At 38.8% G+C, this 12,054-nt stretch overlaps 1 protein-coding gene across 1 annotated transcript; it reads right to left on the reverse strand.

Moving 5' to 3' along the window:
* Nucleotides 1–1,140: 1,140 nt before the first annotated feature.
* LOC107740653 (chromobox protein homolog 1-like) lies at nt 1,141–8,995 on the reverse strand. Its single transcript, XM_016553159.1, has 5 exons — nt 8,745–8,995; nt 4,491–4,597; nt 4,229–4,297; nt 1,510–1,669; nt 1,141–1,336 (listed from the first exon to the last, which is right to left on the reverse strand). The coding sequence occupies exons 2-5, from the start codon at nt 4,537–4,539 to the stop codon at nt 1,141–1,143; spliced, it is 474 nt and encodes a 157-aa protein (XP_016408645.1). The 5' UTR covers nt 4,540–4,597; nt 8,745–8,995.
* Between the last annotated feature and the right edge of the window lie 3,059 nt (nt 8,996–12,054).

Raw genomic sequence — 12,054 nt, forward strand, 5'->3', positions numbered from 1 at the left:
TGAAATGCTATTTAAAAAAAAACAAAAAAAAAACTCCAGTATACTTTAAAGTCCCCCTGTAGTCAAATATTTGATCCCTTAAAGGGGTGGTTGACTGGTTTTTTTATAGGCTTGATTGTGTTTATGGGGTGCAGTAGTAAATACTGTAACATTCGTTAAAGTTACTTACTGGACGTTGTTGTGTCCTAAAATGCCTTGAAGACTCGAATACAGCCGTTTGCGATTCTTAATTTGCGCCCGCAAGCATATGCGTGTGAAGTGCAGATGCCAATGCGGGAGAGGTGGGTCTGACTCCGGGCTACTTTTACACTGTTGCCACGGGTTATAACGCAAGTTAGCAGTTCTAAATTCACATTAAACCACAGCTTCGTGGGTTTTTTGCTTTAATTTATTTTTGGTTTTTTGCTGGTATTGGTATATTTTGCATGCTAGTGATAGGAATCGATCCCTTGACGTGATTGGTTATTGGTTTGTGACGTAGCAAACCGAGGGCTGTTTCAAACCGTATTTCTGGGTCAGCCTTTGGGAAACTACAGTTTTAAGGAGAAAATACTCAGCAATGGTGTTGATTAATAGATTGGCACATGGTTTGTCTAAAGGCATATTAAAAACACCATATAGACAAATAAACAACATAAAAAAAAACTAGATTTTCACTACAGGGGGATTTTCACTATGAGGTCCGAGTTTGGCAGGTCTGCAACACTTAATGCCATGACTTTATGAACTTGAGGACTTTGTAAAGGCCTTAATATGCGAAAGGGCGAATTAAGACCTTTTTAAATCATTTTAAGGCACAGAACCCCTGTATTCATCTTTTTTTCTTCATGCATCATGTCTCACAAAAGGTATTTGAAAAGGAACACAATTGATGAAAGCAAAATAAAAAAAAATGTTACATTTAAACGTTTGTTGGTCTGGTAGTTTTTATAAAAAGCAAAACCTGGGATATAAAAGTGCACAAAATTTAATAAACACCTAAAAGTGCCTGGCAAATGCTTAAATATAGTATAAGTATGTACGCAGTCTTATGTAAAGAAAGATAAAGAAAGGAAATGTTTAAAAAGAAAAAAAAACATGCATATTTTATAAAATATAGAACTTGCGCAATTTTTATACCAAAAGTCTACAAAATCGTACTCATTTAAGGGAATGATTCAATCTTACCTCATCTTTCCTCTTTTTGGGCCGGCTGTCTTCCCCACCATCTGTGTCAGATTCTCCTTTCCTCTTTCCACTAGACTCTTTCTTGTCATTTGGTTTGTGTTTTTGCAGGTACTCTGCAATGAGATCAGGACAGTCCAGGTTGTCCTGTGGCTCCCATGTGTTGTCTTCACTAAGGAAAAGGGAATATATTCTCAACCATCTTTTTCATTGGAGAAGGGCTGGACCACCAACCAAAACCAAAGGCTATATCTTTATATAATGATAAAATGACCAACATGTTTTTTAGGAATCAAGCTCCTTGCCTTACACAAATGCAAAATCTTGCAGATAGTAGTTACTTACTCTGAGAAGCCCTTCCACTTGAGAAGGAACTCCACTCTGCCCTTCACCACCCGTCTGTCCAGAACCTTCTCCACCACATATTCTTCCTCTTCCTCTTCTACCACCTCCTCCACCTTCTTCTTGGTCTGCTTCTTCCCAGCTGTGGCCGCCAGCTTGCTGTCTGCAGAGAAAGAGGGAAGTAAAGAGGAAAAGGGTCAGTCTTTTCTATGGAAAAATCACATCTTTCAGTATTTAAACAGTAAAAAAACAAACAAATGAAGCGGACACTATGGGGCTGAGCAGAACAAACACAAACAGTGACACTTCACTAGCAGGGGGTCGTGCACAGAGAGGAAGAGTGATTATTCGTGGTTTATTTTGAAAAAAAGGTATGCCATGGTCAAAGTCTGTTGACAAATCTTCACACATCTTTTTGCTGTATCAGAGACATTTTGACTGCTGTGAAAAACCCACAGTGCTTTGTGAGGAATTCTTGCTTTTGAGAACAAGGTCAGAAACTACAAATTCAGAAAAGACATCAAAATATTTCAGGGTTTCAGTTTCACTGTCCTCAAAGGGATAGTTCACCCCAAAATTAAAATTGTCATCATTTACTCATTTTCATGTTGTTCCAAACCTGCATGACTTCTTTTCCTCGCAAAAGATAAAAGACACCTTGAGGAATGTTTCAACTGTTTGCCAACTGTTGCCCATACAATTTAAGTCAATGGGGTCCAAAACACTGCACCCCAATGTCTTCTTTTGTGCTCCACAGAAGCAACAAATCACATTGGAATGAAATGACATGAAGGCGAGCCAATGAGGAAGAAATTTTATTTTTGGGTGAACTATCAACCTATCTACAAGTGCAAGCATCTGAATTACATAACCATGTAACAGACATACCTTAAGCTGTTCAAACAATCGCTTCTTAAGAATCAGCATGATCACAATGTTAGCATCATATTCCAAGCAGATCAAATACCAGTTTGAACAAGAACCATAACCACTTGACCCTTAACTTTAAAAGACCAATCAGGAGATACTGGCATCAACCAATCAATATTGACTAATGTGCTCAGACAGGCTCGTCAATTACGTATACACTACCAAAACAAGTCTCTTATTCTCACAAAGGCTACATTTATTTGATCAAAATACAGTAAAGACAGTGATATTGTGAAATAATATTACAATTTAAAATAAATGTTTTCTGTTTTTATATATTTTAAAATGTAATTTATTCCTGTGATGCACAGCTGAATTTTCAGCATCATTACTCCAGTCTTCAGGGTCACATGATCCTTTAGAAATCATTCTTCTGATATACTGATTTGATGCTCAAGAAACATTTCTGATTATTAATGTTAAAAACAGGTGTGCGGCTTCATATTGCTGTGGAAACTACTGTGATACATTCTTTTCAGGATTTTTTTCAGGAAGGTTTAAATAAAAATTACCAAAAAAACTAAATCTTCACGACTGATCAATTTAAAGGGGCTTTCTAGGGCTGGGTATTGTTCAAAAATGTTCGATATCGACACCTATACCTTGACTTCAATACCGGTTCCTGAACGATACTTTTTTCGATACCAATTTTATGAAATCATCGTGCATATTCATTACCGTGATATACCGCATTACCGAATACCGTCACAAGTCTAGTGCAGAATCGGTGTATTACAGTACCGCGAGAGCTAAAGAGAGCAGACTGCTCCGTGCGCTTTCGAATCGCTCTCGCGAATGTTAAACACTGATTGGTCTGCGCCGCACCTTTTCTAGTCGAACACACCGGCTAGTGCTGCAGGCTTATTGGCTCACTGACGCTGATGAGATTAACCCCTTAGGTATCTAAATTTGGTACCGATCGACGAGATGCTTTCGATACTCGATGGTATCGAGGCATTTCGGTCTGTGCCTAAAACGTATCGAACTCGATACCCAGCCCTAATCCTTTCTAAATAAAAATATGAATTTCTTCAAACCCCAAACTTTTGAATGGTAGTGTATACTGTGTGGGGGAAAAAAAAGTTCAGTAATTTTATGCAAATCTCATCTGTCATCAAACTATTTCAGCACTAATTTTGGCATTATAGTGGTATGTGGCAATTCAACTCCCAGAATATTAACATCCACTTCATGATTGAAAATACCACAGCTACCGTGGAGAACAAATGCTTCATTACTAATCGACCACAAAAGACGGTAATATAGCAAACACATCAGTTCAGAAAAAGTTACAATTATGTCTCGTTTGTGAACATTAGTTAATGCATTAACTATGAACTAACAAAAAGCAATATTTTCACTGCATTTATTGACCTTTGTTAATGTTATTTCACCGTGCATTAACTAATGTTAAAAAACACAACTTGCCACTTAGAATACAACTGGTAATTATCCTGATTTTAAAAATGTTATGAACAAACGAGACCTGTTGCCCAAATTTCATCACTTTGAAACACACTCATTCTGTCCTTTTTGTGCACCAGACCAGAACCAAACCTTTGACCTTATAAATCACCAGAAGCAGCAGCTCTATTAGTCACTGACAGATAATGGATCACATGGCAGATGAAACAGCAGTCATGGAAACAGACAACATCCCGTGACTTAACAGAAGTAATATCAAGGCTTGTTTATAAGACAGAAACGTTAAGGTGATCTGAACATCTAGAAATAACCCTCCCCACACACATTTGAAGGAAAAACAGCAGTGAAGGAGAAAGTTGTGAGACACCTGCGGTGACGCTGGGAGCATCACTAGCCGTGTCTGTTGGTTCGCTCATGATCGTCGAAGGGGCGGAGACTGACAGATAATGGATCACATGGCAGATGAAACAGCGGTCATGGAAACAGACAACATTCCGTGATTTAACAGAAGTAATATCAAGGCTTGTTTATAAGACAGAAACGTTAAGGTGATCTGAACATCTAGAAATAACCCTCCCCCACACACATTTGAAAGAAAAACAGCAGTGATGGAGAAAGTTGTGAGACACCTGCGGTGACGCTGGGAGCATCACTAGCTGTGTCTGTTGGTTCGCTCATGATCGTCGAAGGGGTGGAGACTGCGGAACCTTCCGGTTCCTTGTCAACGTCAACCGTGCTGAACAGAGTGAAAGTGTGGGTTAGAGGGGATGGGGGGGGGGTTCATGTGATATCAGGGAAAGAACAACACAAGGCAGGAAACACAATTAAACAGCACTGTGGATAACAGTTCAGGGGCTCTAACAAATTGCGTGGCAACAATTAAAAAGTTTCACGTATACACAACGTTTTCAAAACGATTCGCGTTTACACATATCCGTGAAAACGGCCAAAAACGCTGTATTACGTATGCCAGGCCAGTAGTTGGCACTGTCGCCTTGTTAGTAAGCAGTACCTGTAGGGAAGTGATGATTATATGTTGTATATGATTGCCTTGTCCAAATACCCACACTTGCGGTCTTTGCACTTGACTACTTATATGACGTATTTCCTGTATTTGGTCCAAGTGTTCAAGTGAGCATGAAGACCACAAGTGTGTTTCGAACTTTTCATTACCTGATGTAAATGTAAAAACACTGTTTTTCTACCAAATTATATGCAATATCTAATTATTATATTAATATTTAACTTGCATTGGAAAGGTTTCCGTGACCTCTCGCGATGGGGATGCGTCTCCGCTGTTGGTTGTAATATTGGTGAAGTAAATCCACACTTTGCTGAAGAAGCGCAAGCAAACTCCTGAGCAGCAACAACAGTACCATGTACTCTGCCATTGTTGTATATGTTTGTTCGCGCTTGCCTTTAAAATCAACATGTACTGCGCATGTCTACATACCTAACACGTACTACGCACGCGCATGACGTCACCGTTTTCAAATATTCCCATATTGGGTGTTTACACGGAAACGATAACGGTGGCGTTTTCAAAAACTTGCACTTTGAAACCCGTTTTCAAAAATATGCGTTTTCAGTCCCCAAAATGCCGTTGTCGTGTAAACGGCCCCTAACACAACTGCAATTGTTTTTTTCTCTCAATAGAATGTCTTATTTATTTTTTTGCCTATCATACATTTCTAGCATGATTCACTAAAATAGCATTCAGTGTAACAATAGTTTATAGGGATGCTCCGATCAGGATTTTTGCAGCCGATACGGAGTACCGATTTCTTGTCATCGGCCGATACCGATTCTGATGCTTCAAGCTTTATATAGATGGTTTCATCGGGCGTGCCTGGCCTGAAGTTAACTTCCGGTCTGTGTTTGTTTATCAGTCGCAGTACTTAATTTGATACTGCTGGATCTTGTTCTGGAAAATGACAGATTTTAAATTTTTGCGTTCCGGTAGGCCTATTTGTTTTTAAAATCGATTGCATCTCTTATCGACAATTAATCGATCAATCATTGACATCCCTATTTCGAAGGAAGGAAAATTTTCGATGTCATTTTCATGTTATATGCCTGATAAAGCAGTAGGGGTGCCACGGTTCAACTTACTCATGGTTCGGTTTGTATCACTGTTTTATGGCGCTTTTCCACTGGGTACAGTGCCTGGTACTTTTTTTAGTACCACCTCGGTTGAGGTTCCAAGTGAACCGTACCGTTACCAAAACGTGCCGTGTAAACTCTGCAGATCACGGATTGGCCGGAGAGAATCGTCACTACCTGCGTCACTGAACTTGCGACACAAACAACAGATCTGCTAGATTTAAATCAGCACAGCCAGCGAAGGATCGAACACAACTGTTTTGAACGAGCACGCCTTTTGCCAAAAAAAGTTTTGTTGTCTGTTGCGGAAGAACAGACGTTCCTCTCGTTGATAGCAGAGGAGCGGGCCCCGCGAGAGCTTGATGGGGCGACGCGGAATGAAAACGTTTTTTTAGGAGTCGTGTTAGTAGAGGCGGCGCAACTATAACAACATGTAAATAATACCGCCCACTCTAAAGCGGTACTGAACTGCAGTGGAAACGCAAACCGTGCCGTACTGAGCCGAGTTGTACCACGCAGTGGAAAAGCGCCATTAGTCACGGTTTCGGTACGGTTTGGTATGTGCTATGTTTAGGGAAAAAACTATATTGTCAAATAAAAATAAAGAAAATAAGAACAAATAATCTAACTACAAGCAACAGCACAAATAAATGCAATAGAGCAAAGATACAAATAAAAAAAACAGTGCTTTTCAGGTTTTTTTTTAGGTACGTCTAACAGTTTTTAGGTACAGAAATTGATTGAAGTAATCAAATGTAAAACTACATTGCATATTTGACTGTATAAATTAAAGATTAATCCTTATTAAAGTTACAAAAGTTATTCAGTCAAGAGCAGTGAGAGATTTCCGTGTTGTTGCTGCAAAGATACAAATAAAAAAAACAGTGCTTTTCAGGTTTTTTTTTAGGTACGTCTAACAGTTTTTAGGTACAGAAATTGAATAAAGTAATCAAATGTAAAATAACATTGCATATTTGACTGTATAAATTAAAAATTATTCCTTATTAAAGTTACAAAAGTTATTCAATCAAGAGCGGTGAGTGATTTCCGTGTTGTTGCCGTTTAATAAACTTTAAGAAAGTGCTGTCACTTTAAGACAACACACTGATCCAGTGCACTGATACTGTATGTTCAGCCGACTATGTCTGGATACTCACCAAGACAGGCATTTTGACAATTTTTGTGTGAATTTGTCCATTCAAGCACAATACTTTAAAGAGAGCTTAATATTTGCGCGTGTTCTGAGACGCGGGTTCACGCGCTTCGGATGAGCACACACAGATCTTCTCACTGCGCATGCGCGTTCGTGTCTTCTGACTCTTTAATATTTAAACTGGCCAGGCTTAAACAGATAGCAAGCAACGTGTGCTGTTCAGGTCTCACCTGCGCTATCAACGCGTGATGACGGCATAAATGACAGTTATTCCAGCATACAGCACTGGCATTGAACAAAGAGTGACTGGTTTGTCCACGTATTGTTTTTTATCTCTCATCGCTCTTGTTGTAATGTATTGGGAAGCCAGAATTTGTATCCATCAACAGAAACATGCATTAACCGAACTCTAACAAACCATATTACAGATGCATTGTCAGATTTAAGATGAACCGCGGTCCTAGTGCATGCCGAACCGTGTGTGGAGAACCTCCGGCCAATCGATCGGAGCATCCCTAATAGTTATATACCAAAACTCCAGTCAGACATATTTAGAACAAGAATCATTAGATGACTTTAAAAAGACACTATTTAAAAAAATATCATGTAATTTTATTAATCGTTTTCCCTCAATTTTTTTGTTTAGTAGATGCTTTAACAGAAAAAAAACAACACACACATATGTGTTTTGCTCTTAGCAAACACTAACCAGGCTGTAATACTGAGATATGTCACCAAAAAAGGGCATAAAACTAGAACAAAATCTAACAAATTAAGCTGCAAGCCAAGATTCTGGACATTTTGTGTCTTAATTTTGTTAAATCTCATTAACAATTATTCTAAACACTTGAGCAAATTTGACCATAATTATTCTTAACACTTGAGCTAATTTCACTGCTTAAAGTAAGACTGTGTACAGGATTATTTTATTTCTAACGTTATTGATAAACTATGTTTAGACCATCACGCGTCGCGCGCACTGAAGTATTTGTTTTAACCAACCTTTCGGTGGCGTGCACGCGCAGACGCTTTGCCAGAATATTCGACGCTGCAGCGCTAAACACGAGCCAGTGAGGCCAAGCGTTACATTTTAAGGTGACAATGCAACTGTAAACCGCATGTAAATCTCTGTAAAATGGTTTTCCCGAGCCCCATACTGAACGCCTCGCGTGCACGAGAAAGGCGTTCCTGCCTCGCGCGGAGATGGCGGGCTAGACTGACCCTTTGCCCGCACAATTGTGGGGCCAAAAGGTACCAAGACATCAACTACATTTATGCTGTCCGATAAATACACGCATTAAGACGTTCCCACGCACGATAATTTTAACTTTACAAACCTAAAATGGCCGTTAAATACGAGACACCGACTAGCCTGCTGGCTAATGTTGCAGAAGCATGGTCGCCACTTCTCCATGTTGACCTGGATCCGATCAGAAAACTACCAACAATTTCTCAAATATAACTGGAATATTATTAAAGAGCAGGATGTCGCTTAAAGCACTCAACACATCTGTTTGTTTGGTGTATGTATATATTTATGCATATATATGAGAAATCACATTTCCTAATACAAAGTCAATCCTACAGTTGTTTTCAGTCTGCACGGCGTGCACGCAGAGCCACTTACCTTTGAATTTCTGAATTAAAGGCGAAATATCACCGAATTAGGTGGTTCAGTGTAGCTAGACCGGTTTAAAGTTTCGACAAACGTTTGAAATCTGTCGACTGGAGAAAGAGTTTGCTATTGTTTAATCGAGGTTCTTCAGATGGTCAGACAAAAGGTCTACACGAACGCTCCAGCAACCCGCCAAGTCCGACCGAGCGTGCCTGTGTACGTACGCGAGTGGTGCATCCTGGGAGTTGTCGTTTTAGGAGCGCACTGTGGAGTGGAGTGGGGTGGGGTGAGGCACAATGTGGTTCCTCAGAACACTTGGAAATGCCTCACATATGTGACCCTGCACCACAAAACCAGGCATACGGTTCAATTGTTTAAATTGAGATTTATACACTGAATAAATAAGTTTTCCATTGATATGGTTTGTGATAGGACAAGATTTGGCCGAGATACAACTATTTGAAAATCTGGAATCTGAGGGTGCAAAAAAATCAAAATATTGAGAAATCGCCTTTAAAGTTGTCCAAATGAAACTCTTAGCAATGCATATTACTAATAAAAAAATAAGTTTTGATATATTTACTGTAGGAAATTCACAAAATATCTTCATGAAACATGATCATTGAGAAATCGCCTTTAAAGTTGTCCAAATGAAACTCTTAGCAATGCATATTACTAATAAAAAAATAAGTTTTGATATATTTACAGTAGGAAATGTACAAAATATCTTCATGGAACTTCTAATGATTATTGGCATAAAAGAAAAATCGATAATTTTGACCCGTGTATTTTTGGCTATTGCTACAAATATCTACTTATGCTACTTATGACTGGTTTGAGGTCCAGGGTCACATATAATGTTCATATAATGAAAACCTATATATATATATATATATATATATATATATAGTGCCTCAGAACCTTTCCTTGATAGTTGGGCTACACTGAGAGATAACCAAACTGAGAGCCTTTAGTGGGTCTTCAAAGGTTTTTCAGAGAACTATCCCTTTAATGTTGAATTTGATCTCAAAGATGCCTCAGGTTTGTTTCATTTTACAGAGGGGGAGGGTGTTTGACAGCTCTTGGAGTGTTACATTTAGATTTAGTGTATTTATAAACATTGATATCCGGCAACCCACCAATTGCAACCAAACATATCTGTGTACATACGTGGGTGGTGCATCCTGGGAGTTGTAGTTTTACATGCACACTTTAAAAATAAAAAGATGCTTGAGGCACAATGTTGTTCCTCAGAACCCAAAATGCCTGAGGTTTATTCAAAATTTCAATATATATTCATTTTACAGTGAGGGAAGGGAGTTTGACAGCTCTTGGAGCGTGCATAGCTTTTCTCAGGACTGAACAGTCTAGATATAATGTTAGATTTACGAACATTGATATAACTATAAAAGATATTTATCTAAAAAAAAGTTTGTGGCAGTGTAAACTAAATTCTGAACAGTCTCTATTTGCTATTTTTATAGAAAAAAAAATGGAAGGACACCTTATTGTCGTGGCTGCTGTTACAAGAGAATAGGAGTTTATTTTTCCCTCTTCTGTTGGTTTAGATCCCTGTGAGATCTGACCTGATTTCATTAATCGTAGACTGTTGGAAATGTAGGTAAGTAAACTATTTGAGCATTCAGTTGCACAAGCAATGCACTTGTATTCTGATTTACTGTTTATCCTAAACAGAATGCAAGTTTTGAAGGTCCTTGGTATCAAAATGTAGAAAACACATGTATGGCTCATGTTAACTACAGTTTGCAATCAGTCCATTCATGATGTATAAATTGCATCTTTCCATTCTTTTGGTCACTTGTTATTGTCTAATGCATATCTTTAACCTGGGGACCCACTGTCCTGCAGAGTTCAGTTCCAACCCTAATCAAACACACATGAACCAGCTAATCAAGCTCTTAAAAAAACTGAAACAATTACGTTGCATAAGTATTTCTGGGACACGTGAAATTCAGCTCATCAGGAGCATTCATATTGCTTGTAGATGTTACACTTCGAGTGGAGTTAACCTGTGGCAGAGAATGAGTATGATTTGGAAAGGCACACAACATCTCAACAAAAGGTCTAAGAGCTGAGGTCTAAGAGTCCTGGGGTCAAAAGAACTGACTGCAGAGCTCAGATACAGGATTGTGTCAAGACACCGATCTGAGGAAGAGTTCAGGAAAAAAATCTGCAACATTGAAGGTTCACAGAAGCATGTAATCTCTATTACCCTGGAAGAAGTTTAAAACAACCAGGACTCTTCCTAGTGCTGGCCTCCTGGCCAAACTGAGCAATTGATGGAGAAGGGGCTTGTCTAGACTGGTGACCAAGAACCTGATGGTCACTCTAGGAAGGACCCTAAGACTGTGAGAAACAAGATTCTCTGGTCTGATGAACCTCAGTTTCAAGCATCATGTTTGAAGTAAACCATCTCTGCTCATCACCTGCAGAGGAGCAACCCAAAAGTAAAGTGTGCTGGTAGCAGCCTCATGCTGTGGGGCTGTTTTTCAGCAGCAGGAACTGAGGGACTCATCAGAGTAGAAGAAAAGCTCAGTGCACCAAAATATAGAGATAGCCTTAATGAAAACTCATTCAGAACCTCAGACTGGGCAGAAGGTTCACCTTCCAACAGAACAATGACCCCAAGCACACAGCAAGAGTGGCTTATAGACAACTCTGTGAATGTCCTTGAGCTTGAACCCAATCAAACATTTCTGGAGAAACCTGAAAATGTGTCTGCCCCGCATCCAACCTGACAGAGCTCGAGAGGTGAAGAGGTGAGGAGAAGAATGGCAGATAATTGCCAATAATTGTGTAATGTGCCAAGCTTGTCGTGTCCTACCCAAAATCACTTGAGGTGCTTCAACTAAATACTTATGCAATGTACACTGTAAAAAATCAAAAGCGGAGAAAACTTAAATGTTTAAGGCAACCAGCTTCAGGACATTTTTGAGTTTTCTCAACTTATTGTATTCAGTTTATACAGCAAAAAGTTGAGAAAACTAAAAAATAAATTCCTACACTGTAAAAAATGATATGATGAAAAAGCCATGACAACTTATGTTTTTAAGTTACTTTAACTCATAAAAATAATTTAAGCAATTTCAGCTTTTTTATATGTTATACTAGATTCAACTTGATTTTTAAAGTCAGTTTAATGTTTCTGAAATTCAAAGAGCCCAATTTAGTTCAGTGAACTTAACATTTTAAGTTGTAGCTCTTTGGCACTAACTGGCCAAATCTCTGAACATGGATACATGCGCAGGAGTCAAATTTGTACATGAATTTAATATCAGAGTCCTTTCCAAGAAAAAAAAAA

Source organism: Sinocyclocheilus rhinocerous, unplaced genomic scaffold, assembly GCF_001515625.1.
Source record: "Sinocyclocheilus rhinocerous isolate Xijiao unplaced genomic scaffold, SAMN03320098_v1.1 scaffold705, whole genome shotgun sequence".
Taxonomy (NCBI): domain Eukaryota; kingdom Metazoa; phylum Chordata; class Actinopteri; order Cypriniformes; family Cyprinidae; genus Sinocyclocheilus; species Sinocyclocheilus rhinocerous.

Excerpts from the sequence above, each read along its gene's own strand:
- LOC107740653 (XM_016553159.1), bottom strand. The coding sequence starts at position 4,539 with ATGAGCGAACCAACAGACACAGCTAGTGATGCTCCCAGCGTCACCGCA. Across the intron at positions 4,298-4,490 it reads TGCTCCCAGCGTCACCGCAG|TCTCCGCCCCTTCGACGATC; the intron begins GTGTCTCACAAC and ends ATTATCTGTCAG. Across the intron at positions 1,670-4,228 it reads TGCTCCCAGCGTCACCGCAG|ACAGCAAGCTGGCGGCCACA; the intron begins GTGTCTCACAAC and ends CTTTCTCTGCAG.